This window comes from Triticum aestivum, chromosome 6D, assembly GCF_018294505.1.
Source record: "Triticum aestivum cultivar Chinese Spring chromosome 6D, IWGSC CS RefSeq v2.1, whole genome shotgun sequence".
Taxonomy (NCBI): Eukaryota; Viridiplantae; Streptophyta; class Magnoliopsida; order Poales; family Poaceae; genus Triticum; species Triticum aestivum.
Genome location: NC_057811.1, coordinates 161,716,585 through 161,733,884, shown reverse-complemented (window position 1 = coordinate 161,733,884; position 17,300 = coordinate 161,716,585). Strand labels below are relative to the sequence as shown.

At 49.3% G+C, this 17,300-nt stretch overlaps 2 protein-coding genes and 1 pseudogene across 5 annotated transcripts; 1 reads left to right on the top strand and 2 right to left on the bottom strand.

Moving 5' to 3' along the window:
- Nucleotides 1-1,000: 1,000 nt before the first annotated feature.
- Nucleotides 1,001-2,739, bottom strand: LOC123141385 (serine/threonine/tyrosine-protein kinase HT1-like). Its single transcript, XM_044560551.1, has one exon. The coding sequence runs from the start codon at nucleotides 2,245-2,247 to the stop codon at nucleotides 1,069-1,071; it is 1,179 nt and encodes a 392-aa protein (XP_044416486.1). The 5' UTR covers nucleotides 2,248-2,739; the 3' UTR covers nucleotides 1,001-1,068.
- A 634-nt stretch (nucleotides 2,740-3,373) lies between these two features.
- LOC123142547 (uncharacterized) lies at nucleotides 3,374-5,377 on the bottom strand (annotated as a pseudogene).
- Nucleotides 5,378-10,793: 5,416 nt separating this feature from the next.
- LOC123144294 (D-amino-acid transaminase, chloroplastic) lies at nucleotides 10,794-16,170 on the top strand. 4 transcript variants are annotated; one of them, XM_044563379.1, is made up of 5 exons: nucleotides 10,794-11,062; nucleotides 12,127-12,182; nucleotides 14,512-14,690; nucleotides 14,973-15,646; nucleotides 15,784-16,170. In XM_044563379.1, the coding sequence occupies exons 1-5, from the start codon at nucleotides 10,888-10,890 to the stop codon at nucleotides 15,876-15,878; spliced, it is 1,179 nt and encodes a 392-aa protein (XP_044419314.1). In that variant the 5' UTR covers nucleotides 10,794-10,887; the 3' UTR covers nucleotides 15,879-16,170. The 4 variants fall into 4 exon arrangements, with proteins under 4 accessions (XP_044419314.1, XP_044419316.1, XP_044419313.1 ...); XM_044563381.1 differs by lacking the exon at nucleotides 12,127-12,182 and having other exon boundaries at nucleotides 10,850-11,062; XM_044563378.1 differs by lacking the exons at nucleotides 10,794-11,062; nucleotides 12,127-12,182 and adding an exon at nucleotides 12,209-13,859 and having other exon boundaries at nucleotides 15,726-16,170.
- The last annotated feature ends 1,130 nt before the right edge of the window (nucleotides 16,171-17,300 follow it).

Sequence of the window (17,300 nt, the reverse complement as noted above, 5' to 3'; positions counted from 1 at the left end):
TCTAGCCGAGACCACCAGCTCGGGACCCCCTACCCAAAATCCGCTGGTTTTAACACCGACAATTGGTCTGGGTGGTGCCGGCAGGCAGTGAGGTTGTCCTCCTCATGGACACGGCCAGAGGTGGTGGTGGTCGTGACATCACTGCACCGTCGGGTAGATCGACGCTGATAGCCACAGTCGTGGGTTTCTTCACGGCAGCCATCGGTAGTCACTGGATCGTGTCCCTCCTGGTCCATCGGGATTGGCTGGGGACACATGCCTCGCCGCTTCCTAACATGGGGGCACTGATCCAATCTCAGTGGCTGATGTCCGGCTAGGAATGGATTATTACCTCTGCTCCTCCTACCATGGTTTGTGCGTTATGAATTGGGCAGTTGGCGGTGTTTCGGACCTTGGATGCCGGGGCGGCGGCTCCGGAAGGCGGTCTGCATGGTTGGCTCTCTGGCGGGCGTGGCGGCGACGATGTCTTTCCCCTTGGTCGCGTGGGTGGCAAGTGGTGGAGCGTGGGTGGCTCGGGCGCACTCTCGGTCTCTAGCAGTGGCGATGCCTTGATCCGGATCTGGAGTTCTAATCTCGTCGTGCTTGCCCTGGAGACCTCGTGGTGGCGCAAGGTCTCTGCCGATCAAAAACTTTGCGCTTTGTTGCCGACGGCGGCGCCGCTTCTTCTTGAAGACGTTGCCGTGATGCTCCTTTGGGGTATGGGTTTCGGGTGAAAACCTTGGCAGCGGCGACGTTTAGCATCGTTATCCCTCATGTGGGTGTTGTCGTGCACCTTAGGTGTATTAGGGCATAGCAGGCGTTGTTCTTGGATCTTCCTATGTTCTCTATTGGTAGGGTAGCGCGTGCGTTCTGTGTGATCCGATTATCTTGGATCGGCTATGTTTGAGGGTAACTTCATCATCTCGTATCGTTTAACCGTGTACTTTGTTCAGCTATCGCTTTATATATAAAGTCTGGCGAATCTATTTCAAGAGAGATAATTATGCAAGAGACAGCCGTGATTCACAGGCAACTGAAATAAATTTTCGTGTCAGTTCCGCAAGAACCAATAAATTTGAATGGATATGATTAGACGTGGACGGGCATGGAGGGGAGGTTGGTGGTGCTTATGCAGGAGCCGAGCTTGAAGATGCTGAGAAACGAGGACACTGGCGACGGCGGCGTAACCAGCGGGAGCCCTTCCCGGAGGCAGTGATCGTAGTTCTCCAGCACGGACACGACGTAGCTAAACTCAGGACGCCTGGCCGGGTTGGCGGCCCAGCACATCTTGATGAGGTTGTTGAGCGCCGGCGGGCACGTCGGCGACAACGGCGGCCGAGCGTTCTTCTCGCAGGCGGCGTAGGCGGCCTGGACGGGGGTCATGCCCTGGAACGGCACGAGACAGGTGGTGAGCTCCCACAGCACGATGCCGAAGCTGTACACATCCACCTTGCGGGTGCACGGCTTGTCACGGACCATCTCGGGCGCCATCCACCTGTACGTGCCCATGTTGGTACCCTTCCCTTCGCCGCCGCCGCCGCCACCGCCTCCGGCTCCCGGTCCCGCTCCGGCGCCGGCGCGTGAGCTGTGCGCCTCTAGGCATGAGGTGCCGAAGTCGGCGACCTTAACGCGCATCTCGTCGTTGAGCAGCAGGTTGTGCGACTTGAGGTCGCGGTGGATGACGCCCTGCGCGTGGAGGTACTCCATGCCGCGGGCGACGTCGAGCGCGAGGCGGAGCACGGTCTCCGGCGAGAGCGAGTAGGGGTCCTTGTTGTGGAGGTACATGCGGAGCGTGCCCTGCGACATGTACTCGGTGATGATGCAGTACACGGGCGGGCGCTTGCAGGCGGCGACGAACTGCACCACGTTGGGGTGGCGGAGCCGCGAGAGGAAGGTCACCTCCGAGTTGAACTGGTCCTCCAGCGCGCGCCGCCGGTCCTCGTCGCGCTCCGGGAGGCGCACCATCTTGACGGCCACCGCGCGCTGTCGGTAGATGCCGCGATAGATGCGGCTGTTGGACCCCGATGCGAACTTGTTCCCGAGGAAGAGCTGCGACATGTCCGCCATCCACTCCTCCCCCGCCGACGAGCTCGCCTGCTGCTGGTCCGCGCCGCCTCCCGCGTCAAGCAGCATCGACCACGAGTCGAGGCTGTTCCACCTCTTATTCTCCATCGCTCCCTCCATCTCCGAGTACGACGACTCGTACGGAATCAGCGGCGGCGGTACTGGCGCTGCCGGGTGCCGACGCGCCCGGAAGCAGGAAGCCATTGATTAGTGGAGCGACCAAGAGCTGACGATCCAAGCAAGCAAGGAGAGCCGGTGCATATGGCTGGCCGCCGCGGGCGCGTGAGGCGACGATTTATGGAGACACGACCCGCCAAAACGAATCAACTTGCTTCCGCCGATGTGCCATTGCACGCATGCATGCTTCGCCTCGTCCTCGTGGGACGTACGTCCTCTAGCTGAGGAGGAGATGTACGCATGGCTCCTGATTACTGTTTCGTGATCTTGATTTGTGCTCAACCTCTGCCCAGGGAGTCATGGGTTGTTCATGGCGACATGGATGCATGGACAAGACGGTGGATTATTCGGGAGATTTAGTCGTCGCTTTCGCGGCGATGGAGATCGATGAGGACACGATAAAAGAGGGGACGATTCAAGGATGTGTCGTGATGAATCTAGCTGATGGATCGAGGAAGTTAAGTCTGCCCAGCTATGCCCGCCTTCAAACGAATCAACTTGCTTCCGCTACTCATTAGCAAGGACATCCATCACAGGTTAAAGTTTCAGGAGGAAAGCTAGCACAGGGGAAGTTTGAGATTTTTTTTTAACCAAGGACCGCAAGATTCCGTGAGAAGTTAGGTTGGATTTTTTTTTTCCGGGAGAAGTTAGGTTGGATTTTGTTGTGATTATAACCAATTTACAAGTGAAAGTCTTAGCGACAAAAATATTAGTAAAATATTCGCCATGCCAAACTGTGAAATAACAAGAATCTAATTAGACAGATAAGATAGGCATAATCTAATTAGACGACCATAAGTCTAAAAAACGTCTTCTCCCCCTTCTTTTTGTTCTTCTTCATAACTTAACTTAGATAGCTGACCACACATGCCATGTGCTGTCTAAAAAACATCTTACATTAATGAACAGCGGTTGTAATTTTTTTACTAATCACGACTATTTTTCACACAATTTTGTTTCAAACTTTGTTCAACCAGAATGCTGTTTTAAATCAACACTGATTACGAGATAAATGCCCTCGCCTAGCCAGTTTTAAGGAAAGTTGGTAGACACTGACCCGTTCATATTAGCTCACCAAATGCGTCATTTCTTCCAAGTAGGACTGTTCATCCACTTTTTTGCTTTTTCGCTTTTCTTCTCAGTGCAGCCATGCTTAGAGCATCTCCAGCCGTTTGGCCTCCCAGCGCATCCGGCGAATGCCTTTTGGGGTTTGTGCTGGCGGTTTTTTCGTTCTGGAGGCGATCGAGTTTCCATCCGCGCACCCAAGGTTTCGCCCCCGACGCCAAAAAATTCAAACTTGTCTTTCCCGCTGCCAAAAAATGCCACAAGTTCGGCGATCATCATGCCACAAGTCGACGATCATCATGCCACAGTTCGGTGATCAAACACACCCAAAAGTTCGGCGATCAAAAGGAAGGAATCATAGACATGGAACGCATGAAACGACAGGCTCCTATGCCGCGGGACTGGCCGGGGTCGGCGTGGGCATAGTCGGGCTCGGCGTCGGCGTGGCTTCTGTGCTCAGGCTGGTCGTCGGCGTCGGCACCGCTTCATTGCTCGGGATGGGCATTGTCGTCGTGCGCGTAGGGGCGGTGGTCGCCCCCGGCCCGGGCATCTGGTTCAAGATGAGGCCACGCACCGCCAGGTACCATGCCTTCACCTACTCGTGCATCGTCGACATGTCTGCCGCCATCAAGAACGCCCGGTCGGCGTTCCTCTTCTTCGCGGCGACGTTGGTCCTGAGAAGGTCGAGCTTGACGTCCTGCTTCGTCATCAACGCCGACCATCTCGCATCAGATTTCTCCTCCCTCTTGGCGGCGCTGTTCTTGGCGTCGGCGATGCACTGCTCGATCAAAGATTGCAGCCGTTCGGCAGTGGGCGCCGCGTCCCTCGCCGCTTTGGCTCTCTTATTGCCATCAGGGCGCCCTTCTGCCGCCGCCGGGGCAGACGCGTCCGGCTTGTAGATCTCCTTGGCCTTAGCGGGAGTGAGCCGGACCTCCCTCCACTTCTCGCACGACTCGATCCTAGAGAACACGTGAAGAAACTTGAACTCTTGGTCGTCGTTGTCCTGGCTAAACATGTTGAACATCCGAACCATCTGCACAGCCGAGGACAAAACGTGCCGGCGAAGTACACGGCGACGAACTGGGCCGGCGAACTATGGCCATATCTGACCCTCGATGTTGGCGCCGCTTTCCGGGCGAGCCACGACCTCCTCGACGATCCCATGCCACTTGTTGCAGGCCGTCTGGATCGCCGCCTAGTGATTCGCCATGGCCTTGTCGCCGCGGTCCATGTGAATGTTGGTGAAGTCAGGGTCGACCAGCTTGCGCTCATCGAACGTCGTCTTGATTCTTCTCCAGTACGTGTCGGCGTTCTGATTCGAGCAGGTGATCGGGTCAATGCTGACGGTCTTCCACGCTTCGGTGAGGCACTCGTCTTCCTTGGATGTCCACTTGACACAAGGTTCGCACGGCCTGGCGTTGGGCGCCCGCTTCTTCTTTCTCCCTTTCAGCGCTGGTTCCAGCTCCGCCTCCGCCTCCTCCTCGGCGTCATCGAGCTCGTCGTCCATGTCAATGGTGGTGTCCATCGTTTCGTCTTGTGCGCGAAACCCGGGGCAGGACGCGGCGGCGAACGAGCCGCTCGTGATGATCTCGTGCATGTCGGCGTCGGAGTGGCTGAACTGTGGCGCCGAGCCGGGTGTGAAGGGTAGGGGGCCCTGGCGCAGAGGGGCGCATGCGAGGCTTAGTACGTCGGCGGCGAGTAGCTGTACTGGGTGGTGAGACCAGCGTTGAACGCGGGGGAGGGAGTGCACGGGTCGGGGTTGAAGCCGGAGGGGGAGGAACGCTGCGGTGTGCCATGCGGAAAGGTGATGTTGGGGTTGAAACCGCCATGTGCGTTGCCGTCGGAGTAGCCAGGCGAGGGTGCATACCCCCGGGGCGGCGGCGGCGATGCTCTGCTGAGTCCCCCACGTGGCTTGTGGGCAGTGGTCGGGCGAATTCATCATCCCCGCGCGAGACGCCTCTCCCTGCTCTACCGCCGCCGCGTCCCTGGCCCTCTTGGTGATGAGCCAGTTCCGCCGGTCGGCTGTGACTGCCTCCCAGCGCTGACCATCCGCCCTCCACTCGGTGTTCGGCAAGCCCGGCGGTCTTGCCATCAACGCCCTCGGCTTCCTCTGCTTCGGCTGGGTGGAATCGGCAGCGGGGCGAGGGGCCGAATACTTCTTCGGTGGCATGGTGGTCGGATGGCGGGAGCGGCGAGGGAGAAGGGGGAAGCAATGAGGAAATAAAGGAAAAATAGGAGAAAACGGCGGGAATAGGCATGTCTGTTGCCGACAGCGCGGGCCCACGCGCCTTTTTGCTTTGGCCGGCGCCCGCAGGCGCCCCCCGGGGGGCTGGGTTTGGCTCGGGTTCGCCGGTTGTTATCTCGGACCAAACCGGTGATACACGAGGAGTTGGGGGCGCGACTGGGCGATTTTTCGGCGCCAACACTAAAAATGGCGTCTTGGGGGCCTGTTGGGGGGGGGGGCTAAAAGGATCGAGATGGACCTAGAGGGGGGGTGAATAGGTACAATTACAAATTTTAATTGTTACTTAGCAATTTTAGGCAATAATGCGGAATATGAAAGTGAGCCTAACAATTGCAAGTATGATGCTAATAAGAGCTAAGCAAGATAAACAAGTAACACAAATAGGTGAGTAAGCAAGCACAATATGATGTAAGTAAGTGCTGAGAGACAAGTAACCACAAGTAGAGAGTTAGGGTTAGGAATGACCGCAACTCCGGGAGACGAGGATGTATGCCGATGTTCACTTCCTTGGAGGGAAGCTACGTCACCATTAGAGAGGTGGATGTTACCACGAAGGCACACCAACGCCACGAAGGCTCACCCTATTCTCCCTTTGAGACAACACCACCAAGGCATTTCTCAACCACTAGTGGTAGACCTTGGGGTGGTCTCCAAACCCTCACAAATTTTTCCAGGGGTAATCACAATGGTCGATTCCTCTCCGAAAAACTCCTACCGCCTAGGAGTCTCCAACCTCCAAGAGTAACAAGAACGATGGGGAAAAGCTCAAGACTTGCTCAAATCACAAATTCCTTTGGTGCAAAAAAGGGGAAGGAGTGGATCTATCACTTGAGTGGATAACTTCTCTCAAATGCTCTCAAATTCCTTAGGGATCTAAGATTTGGTGTGGAAGAGTGAGAGAGAGAGAGTGAAATGTGTTCTTGAGGATGCTTGAAGTGAATGGTCAACCCTCACACGGGATAGGAGGGAGATATTTATAGTATGCCTCAATAAGTGTCCGTTGGAGCTCAAAACAGCACTGCAGCGTCGGACGTCCGATGTGCAACGGACGACCGAAGGCTCAGTAGGCACCGGACGTCCGACAGGGACCGGACGTCCGATGTTTTGGCACGGTATAGAAGGTACCGGACGATCCCGGACACCCGATGTTTAGACTCGGTGGAGAAAGTACCGGATGACTGAAGAATATCGGACGACCGAGGGCTCGGCAGACAACGGACAGCCGACAGGGACCGGACGTCTGATTTTTTGCCACTGCATATAATATACCGGATGACCGGAGGGTACCGGACATCCGATGTTTGGGCTCTGGTGGAAGATTGCCGGATGTCCGGTGACTACCGGACGTTCAATGTTTTGGCTCTGTCTAGGAGGGGTCGGACGTCCGGTGGGAACCGGTCGTCCGACAGATATGAGAACTAGATAATGAGACTGAAGTGGATTTTGAGCAAGACTTTCACAAGACCCTATGTTCCCCTCTTAATAGTGCGGGATCCCTATACTCAAGAAAAAACATAAATATAGTCTTGTTTCTTCGTTCTTGATGAAGTTAAATATTTCCGAAGACATAATCCACACACAAAATTGATTCCGAGGGGACTAGAACCTGAGATATACTTGACAAACTTTGTTAGTCCCCTATGAGTATATTGTCATCAACATCAAAATAATATTAAGGGCATGCACTTTCAATCTCCCCCTTTTTGGTAGTTGATGACAATATACACATAGTATAAAAGAAATAAGGTTGCTCTATGCTTTTAAGATAAATTTATTTAGGAGTCCCCCCTCTCAAACATAATTATTGCAAACATTATATGGAGAGCTCCCCCTCACAGAGACAACCATCAAGAATATATGAGCACAATATCAAGAAAACTTGATAAAATCCATCATCATAAACGCATATCACCATAATAACATAATATCTCAATATTCATAGGACATAGCTAGTGGCATAGGACATAGTGGTTCATCATTACAACATAAGTCATAGATATAATGTCATACACCCACACAGAGCATAAAGCATAATGGTTCAACATAGATATCTAGTACTAGATCTCCCCCTTGGCAACAACTACTTAAAAAGGGACAGAGAGGACCCATAGACAGTCAAAGGTCATCATCATCATCATCAATAGGAGCTCCACTACCACCAGCATCGTTGAGGAAATCAGCCCACTCAGGCCCCGAAGGAGAGCCAAAGTCTGAAGGAGGAGCCGCCGGAAGGTGCTCATCGTCACTCACATCAGTAGCACCAGAGTCACGAAGATGAGACTTCAAGGAATTCTTGGAAGTGATCAAGCGAGTGACGACATCGTGGTTGTGAGTGCAGTTGAAGGAGAATGCCTTCATCATGGCAGAGTGAGCTTTGCCGATAAAACGATAAAAATGCCCAAAGGACGCAGAGCTGGCAGTAGTAGGGTGAGACCGAGCAGCAGACCTATGAGCAGGGGAAGACTTGGAGGTACCCTTGGGAGCAAAATCGTTGGCCATGTGAGGAGGAATAATCCACTTCTCATGCACATGGGTGCGGATAAGAGAGAATGGAGCCACACTCTCAATAAGAGCCTGAATGAACGGAGCATGAGGAAAGGCACGCTTATACTGAAAGCTAGCAAGACGGATTTCATGCCATAGGAAATGAGGCACATTGATCTTGCCTTTGGGAGACTCATGGAGACGAGACATAAGATCAATGCAATAACTGTTGCAAGATCCCCGGTCACCCATCTTAGGATAGATGGTACGAACGATACATTGATAGATGATGTAGTAGGGTGATCTCCAAATAGAAACCTGATTCAGATCCTTCATCTTTTCCTCCTCAGTAAGTTCATCAAGTTCCTTAAGAAGATAGCCACACACCTCAACTGCTTTGGGTTTGTGATTTGGGTCCTCTTTATGGATCTTGAATCCACTGTCTGGAAACCCAAGAGCAGCGACAAATTGAGCATAAGTGGCAGTGAGCTCGGTGTCAGAGGTCATCCAGGTGACGGTCTTGTTAGGAGCAAAGAAGCAGGTGGCATAAAACTGATGGATAGCAGCCTGATTGAAATCATGCTGAAATGCGAATGGAGTAGCAAGACCGGATGACTCAATGAGCTCAATGGCACCCGGATACTTCACGGGATGTTTTCGAATATGAGCCAAGTCAATGAAGTGGTGCAGAGAGAGACCCTTTGGAAGGACAACGGAAGTGTAAATATCTGCATGAACATTTGTGCGAAAGCGTTGATCCAGAGAGTCTTGAACCACCTCGAATTGATTAACATCACGCCGGAACTTAAGATATGCAGGCTTGGGCACTTTGGTGAAATCCTTGAGGATACGTCCATGAAGTTGAGGAGCCTCAAGGGGTATGTGACGACCATCGACATGCGGCTGATCGGGAGGAGGAGCAGGCATGTGAGTGGCCCTTCGAGAACCGCGGGGGCGGGACGAAAACATCACACGCACACCACGCTCCTCCTCCTCCTCCATCTCTTCTTCATAGTCAGAGCCCTCGGCAGAGGAGGACTCCTCGATCATGGCATGTTTCCCAGCACGCTTGCGAGGATGCAACTCCTCCTGAGAGTCATCGGAACCACCACGACGAGAGGCGCTGGCAGAGGAACCCCTAGCATCCTTGCGAGCGGTGTGCTTGAATTTTACCATCGTGAGACGAACCTCACCTGAGGGATTAACCAAGAGAGAAAGGGGATCACTACCGTGAGTCCGTGCAAGTGACGGAGACGAGGGAGATAGCCGAGGAACTGACAGAGGGAGGTACCAGATCAGGACGAGGCGAGGAAGAAGAGGCTGGGGGCGCGGCAAAGCGGCAGCCCCCCCCCCCCCCCCGGCGACGACGAGGGCGAAATCGCCCTCCTGGCGGCGCGGCAGCGGACGCAGACGAGAAGAGGGGAAAAGACTGGATAGGGCAACTGCTCAAACCCGACCCCGACGATATATATGTGGGCCGCAAACTACGCCGGGCGACCGACCGGGGTCAGACGTCCGGGCACTAGTGGATGCACCAGGCGACGGACGGCCGAAGAACCACAGACGTCCGAGACCTGGGGAATGGTTTTGGGCTGTGCACGATTTCTGCACAGCAACCGGACAGCCGAGTGACGTCGGACGACCGGGAGACTGTGAGTCATCGGACGTCCGATAACCGTCGGACGACCGGTGGCAAAAGTTTTTGGCAAATAGCACAAGAAAACCTAGAGGAACCAAAATACAAGAATGGGTATATGACAAAATACTATGGGAAATCAGACATGTAAAATACCACATGGTGAGCAACAAGACACACATGTTAAGACCCCTAAACATGATTGGACCGCCTTTCCTGTGAGAAGAGTCGGTGGCCAAAAGGCCACCATGTGTGAGTATAGGTGTCGTGAAGCCGCGAAGATAATGTCCTTGGGCTCACTAACACTACTCCATCATTTAAAGTACCGTAGTTCGAAGAACATGGTAACTTTGAGAGTGTTTGTTCTTTTTATGCATTATATAGGGTGAGAGTACTCATGAGTTGAGTGTCTCCCCTTAAATATATGCCTACATCTAAACAAGACATGAAGTGAATGCATGGATGGGTACTAGATTTCACATAATGTTGTCAAGCTCCAAAATACCAAATTCATGCCTAAGTTGACAAAACCCTGCTTCATCAAATGGCTTGGTGAAAATGTCTGCAAGTTGCATATCTATACCAACATGAGCAATATCAATGTCACCCTTTTTCACATGATCTCTCAAGAAATGATACCTAATATCAATGTGCTTGGTTCGGGTATGATCTTTGGGATTCTCAGCAATGTTGATGGCACTTTCATTATCACATAGAAGAGGCACATTTCTATAGGTGATACCGTAATCCTTCAAAGTTTGTCTCGCCCATAGTAATTGAGTTGCACAACTGGCGGTTGCAATGTATTCAGCTTCGGCGGTGGAAAGAGCAACAGGATTTTGTTTTTTCGAGGACCAACTTACCAAGGAGCGTCCAAGAAATTGTCTTCGTGGTTGTAGTTTTGCTAGCTGCAGCAAGTAACGAGCAGAATAGTGTAAATAAAATATTTGCATTCTAGAACAAATAATAACCGTGGATAAAAGCACAAGTATATGGGATTTTAGAGGTTTATTCTTGTAGAGAAAATTAGATCAGGGCCTATAAATTCATTAGTGGCATCTTTTATAATTGCATAGTCATGTGAATTGAATAATCCAAATAATCATATGAGGTGCGACCACCAGGTCCCAGGTTACAACGGCCCCCAACTTGTGCATAAAACAGAATGGACTCTGACGAAGTGCCGAGTCGCTGATAGCCTACGGTTGCACTTCCACCTCTGCCCAATTCTCCTCCGATGGCCCACCCCTCCGCCCCGCCTGCTGCCGCCGGCCACCGCGTCTCCCCTTCGCATCGGCCGTTCCTCGCTTTGAAGAAAATCGCGCCGTCATCGGGCCGAGCCATCGCGCCGGCAGGGCTTCCTTCGTGGAGGGCGGCGGTGGCTAGAGCCGCCGCGAGCTCCAATCGGGCAGGTTTGTAGCGTGCAGTTTCTCGCTTCTGTCCTTTCGTTCTTCCTGCATCGTTACAGTCGGGGTGTGCCCAGCTCCGTGCTGATCGGCTTCGTGCGGCTGCCGTCTCGTACCTTTCGTTGGTGCCAGAGAAGGACTAAACATTTTTCCAGCCTTGCTTTCCCGTGGCCCAGTGAATTTGTTCAGTCATGCATTTTGTTCGCCCGAACTTAAAGAGTGCCATATCCTTTCATCAGTCATGATTTACGAACATTAGTTCCGTTCCAAGTTTGCCTGAAGTGCCCTGGATTTTGAGTCTGTTTCCTTTCTATACGAGTTAACATATATTGTTCGGGCTGATAAAGGTTGCTGAATTGGAACTCTTTTTCATGTGTAATGGTTCATTGATCTGAATTGGGCTTACCTTTCTACAATAATGTGAGTATTTTAAGTGACAGTACATGTCTAATGAAAGTTTCTCCTGGTAAGATGAACTAGTTTAAGTCCGCGAAGATACTTTTTTTTAAGCGTCACCGGGGACAGAGAAAACTGCCCACCTGAATTTTCATCAACCATCAACCAAGACTGGATTTTTTTTTGACTGGATATGTGTTGCGTTTATGTGTAGTTTTGTTGTATCGTGAGCTCATGTTGATTAGGATATGTGTTGTTCGTTTTAGTGACTCTGTTTCATGATGATCCTTCACGATAGGCTGATGCAATGTGAGGCCAGTTCCTCTAGTCAAACATGGGAATCTGTAATTAACTGTATCTCTAAAATTTCCCCCAAAAAAACTGTATTTCTACAAATTAGTGATAATTTCCTATTCCTTACATCTTGATTTTGTTGGGCTTGAAATAACAGCATATATTTAACACCAGCTGAGTTGAACACAAATGGTCGTGTTTCACCCTTTGATACCTTTTATTAGGTATCTCTAGTTGTATTTAGATACTTTTGGAAATATCATAATTCTCAGCTCTCTGCTCTCACATACATGAAATCCGTTGTGTGTATCGAGACCAACACTACTCTTAGCAGTCCCTGTTGCAACAATATTAAACTAAACAGCTACTTTGTTCTGCAGCACCGGCCGGCACCATTGTCAATCCAATTGATGTCCCTCTCTTGTCTTTCTCTGAGGTGGACTTCTTTGTCTCTTGTCTTGTCTGCTATAGTTTAATTGGAACCTTTTGCTGGCATTTGCAAAACATGGAAGTTTGATGCTTTCATCTTTTCGAAACAAACTGTCCTACTTGTTCTCATTACTCTTGCACTCGTCGTAGTTAATGCTTTTGTTAGCGCACAATTGTCTACACTATACATTACACTGTTAGCATGCGCTAGATGGACACTATTCTGCATTGAAGTTCTTCAGAGCTGTTTGTTGCAACCACAGTATATTTGGCAACCTCAAAGCACTGTTTCATCTTCACTTAGCTTTCTTGATTAGTAAACAATATGGCTTTCTCTGACTTTTCTGGGCTCACTATAAATTTCCACAAGAGCACTCTTGTACCTGTCTCCGTGGATCCGAATACAGCCTCTGCTATTGCCCAGATTCTAGGCTGCCCAGTTTCATCCTTTCCGTGTACGTACTTGGGCCTGCCTCTCTCTTTGCACAAAATCACACATGGTATGTTGCTGCCAGTCATACATAAGGTTGATCGTCGCCTTTCTGGCTGGTTAGCTACTTTCTTATCCTTAGGGGGAAGGCTGACCCTCATTAACTCGGTGCTTGCTGGTATTCCGAGCTATTTCATGTCTTGCTTTGCCTGGCCCATGGAGTCCCTCGGAAAGTTGGAATGTCTGTTGCGAGCTTTTTTCTGGCAAGGCAAGAGCAAGGTTAAGGGTGGCCAATGTTTAGTAGCCTGGGATACGGTTTCTCTGCCTCGTATTAACGGTGGTTTGGGTATACGACAACTGCAAGCTCACAACCAAGCTATGATGTGCAAGTTTGTTTCCAAGATCCTACAAAGTTCTGACATACCATGCTATAAATGGTTCGCCACACATTACTGCCGGGCTGCTCTTCCTCAAGGTACCAGTAGCAGGGACACGGCAATTTGGAAAGGTTTCAAGGATCTTATTCCTTTGGTCATTAACTCCTCTAGGTGTGATTTGGGATCTGGAACTTTGGTCTCCTTCTGGAAAGATCAATGGCTTGACGTGGGCCGTCTATGTCTGATGTACCCCACGCTGTTTTCCTTTGCGTCTTACCCAGCTTGCTCAGTGCACTCACAATATGTCAATGGAGCATGGGCCATACAACTACATCCTAATCTTTCTCAAATGGCTTCGACTGAGCTGTTGGCCTTGCACGAACTGTTGTCAGATGTTACTCCCAATTTACTGAATGAAGACAAGCGCATCCCTTCCTTGGGCTCTGGTCAGCTTAGTACAAGACACTTCTACAGCCTGCTTACTTTCCGTGGGGTTTTGACAACTTTTGAACCCTGGGTTTGGGATTCTTTGATCCCCCTCAAGCATAGGATCTTCCTTTGGCTTGCCTTCAGAGGACGTCTCAACACTAGAGATAATATGGTAAAGAAGGGATGGTCTGTGGTTGCTCCGTTTGCACATTGTGATGCCTGCCCTGCGGTTGAGTCAGCTGATCACCTGTTGCTACGATGTGCTTCAGCATCCGTTCTATGGGGAAAGCTGGTGCTGGATACTTTGGCTTGTTCAGCTCCTGACATTCTAGCTTTTGTAGAACAAGCACAGCACCAGCTCAGTTTCAAACGCAAATGGAATGTTGCTTTCGCGGCGTGTGCTCTTACCCTATGGCACGCTCGGAATGACAGGGTCTTCAACTCAAAGGTTTGGACTGCGACCTACATTCGTTTCTATGCAGCAAATATGCTCCGTCTCTGGAGCCACAGAGCTCATAGTCAGCTTGCTAGGGATGATCTACAGTTTTGGTGCCAAAAAATAACCGCTTAGTCTGTGAATGCCTGATGTAACCTCTTCCCCCTTCGTCTCTTTCCTATGCTTCTGCTCTGTTTTTGCTTGTGCCTTGCACCTTGGTGCACCGGCCAAGTCTTGCTTTGTAACTGTTACTTCATCAGGCTTTGCCTGTTTTGAAATATAAGGTCGGCAGTCAGCCACCTTCTTTGTTTCAAAAAAATAGTAAACAATATGCAGAGTTATAGAAAGACATTTGGGGATTGCCATTGGGTTCAATTTGGCAAGTTTCCAGTCAGAAGTTTTCCTTCAAGGCATACCCTAGTACTTACATGAAAGTAGAGACTGCCTTGGAGCATTTCTTAAGTTCTATACTTCTTTAGCAGATTGTATAGAAAAAACGGGAAACATGAATTATGCATCTGAACTGCATTAGATTTTTTTATTCCCATCAGTTTAATATTTGTCTAAGATGTATTGACGAAGCGATTGATGAAAGTAGGATCTTCTCTTGAAACGTGGTGCCACAACACAAACTTACGAAAAAATGAACTTTTTTTTGCTATAGATTGCAGAACGGCTTGATGCGTTCCAAGCATCTGGTGCTAGAAGCCAAAATTACCTGGCCATGTACTCTAGTATTTTTGGTGGAATTACCACAGATCCCTCAGCAATGGTGATACCGATTGATGATCACATGGTCCATAGAGGACATGGTGTTTTTGATACTGCTGCTATTATGGATGGGTAAGAAATCTGCTTCTATCAACTAGCATGAATTTCTAAGATGTCTCTCTTTTTTCTGCTTAACCCGTCATTTACTCTTAGTATATATACTAAAGTTTGTACCCCGCAAAAAAAAAGTTTAAGTTTGTAAGTTTCTTCTTGTCGACGCACATGCATGCAGTTGTGTGTGAATTTGGCAAGTGAACAAGGGTTTATTCTTCTTACTCAATTTCTTTTAAGTAATGGTCCAAACTTCATCAGTATCAATTACTTAACTTTTTTTTCTTTCCATATTACTGGCAGTCACCTTTATGAGTTAGAACAGCATATCGACCGCTTCCTGAATTCTGCACAGATGGCCAAAATCCCATTGCCATTTGACCGTTCAACAATTCAAAGCGTACTTATTCAAACTGTGTGTGCATCAAAATGTTCTCAAGGATCACTCAGGTACTGGTTGTCTGCTGGACCTGGAGACTTCCAGTTATCTTCATCTGGCTGTAGAAACCCAGCTCTCTACGCTGTTGTCATTGAAAGTCCATCTTTGCCAGAACCATCGGGCTGCAAAGTGATCACATCATCCATACCGGTAAAGTCTCCACAGTTTGCGGTCATGAAGAATGTAAACTACCTTCCGAATGCACTCACCAAGCTGGAAGGTGAGGAAAATGGTGGGTTTACCGGCATCTGGTTGGATGATGAGGGTTTCGTCGCTGAGGGTTCAAACATGAATGTTGGCTTTGTGACACTGAACAAGGAGCTTCTCATGCCCCGCTTCGACAAGATCCTGAGTGGGTGCACGGCAAAACGGGTTCTGGCCCTTGCAGAGCAGCTAGTGGAGAATGGAATGCTCAGTGGGATATCTTCAAGGAATGTGAGTGTCCAGGAAGGGAAGGAGGCCGATGAAATGATGCTCATTGGGAGTGGAATTCTTGTCAAACCTGTTGTTCAGTGGGATGATCAGATGATTGGCTCCGGTAAGAAGAATTCCTTTCTTAAAAATTTAAAATTCAGTTAGCTAGTTTTAATTATGTCAATTTCTTTAAAACATTCAAGGTTTACTGCAAACTCCAACATCTACGAAATGCCGATTGCTTTCCATGTTCCTTCACAGGTGATGAAGGCCCAATTGCTCAAACACTTTTCCACCTTATTCTTGAGGACATGAGATCTGGTCCACCTTCAGTTCGTATCCCTGTCCCTTACTGAAACCCCTGCATTATAGTCCTTGCAGGATACACGTGAGCAAAGACATAAATACTGTAAATTCCATATGTCACATAAAAGCTACTCCCTCCGTCCCATAATGTAAGACGTTTTTGCAAGCTATATTAGCTTTCAAAAACGTCTTATATTATGGGACGGATCAGTACATGAATATACTGGCAGCGGTGTTCCTTTTGGTCTTTGCAGAAATCATTTGGAGCCATTCTTGTGTGTCAACCTTATGCCTTTTTAGGCATGTTAAAATCAAAACACTCTTCTACTCTAGTTTGCTGCACATATACCTCTCATTGAAGTGTAGGAAACAAGGCTTTTAGTGAAATGTCTCCTTTTCTAAATGAGGTTTGCGTAATACGACGAAAGCTATGTGTTGCTCCGATTTTGACCAGATTTCTATCTGGAATTTGGAATTTTCAGTCTGTGCCGATAGAGGTTTGGGGTAATCGAGTTAGAGATCTTTATGGACCCCAGTACCCAAAATAAATGTCACCACATAAATGGTTGAAGTTGGAGATGCAACTGGACGATCAAAGATGGAGATAATGTCGACTACAGAGGGGGGGGGGGGGTGTTCAAATAGGCGACTACCAAATTAAATTCTTTTTTTAGTTGCTTTTTAGAGTCAAGAGCAGAAATATAAGTTCTTTAGAAATGCAACTAGGTGATACAACCCGATATGATGTGTTACAATAAGCTAGTAAGCTACACAAGGTAATACACAAGCAAGTAAACCAACAAGTAAAGCTAGGGTTAAGGGACAACTGAAAGTGGTGACGAGGATGTAATTCGAAGTTTGCACACTTGAGGGCGTGCTAATCTTTGTTGGAGAGTGGGGAACAACGAATGTCTCACCTTCTTCGAGAACCACAAGCATTGAATGCTTAGGTTCCCTTCCACTAGGGATAGCTCTTGGGGCGAGCTCCAAACACTCACAAATGAGCCGGGCCACAATCACATGACTTGGAAGCTCCCGGGTAACACCAACCATCTAGGTTTTCCCACAAACTCACGAGTAAAAAGATTTGCTAGGATCTCATGGGGAATCTCCAAACAGTCACAAATGAGCCCGGGCCACAGTCACATGACTTGGAAGCTCCCGGGTAACACCAACCATCTAGGGTTTCCCACAAACTCGCGAGTAAAAATATTTGCTAGGATCTCATGGGGAATCAATGAACTTGAGTTTTTCTTGGATCAATTTGTAGATCGGGTGTTCTCATCGTCTCTCTAAAATATGGTGTGGATTGATTGGCTAGAGAAGGAGGAATCAAAGGTGCAAGCTTTGAATCAATGGAGGAAAGAGGAATGAAGTCGTCATCCACTCAACCTCCTTTGGAGAAGAAGGGTGGTTTATATATAGTAGTCACAAATATCTGCCCGTTATGCACAAAACCCAAAAAAGTCAGA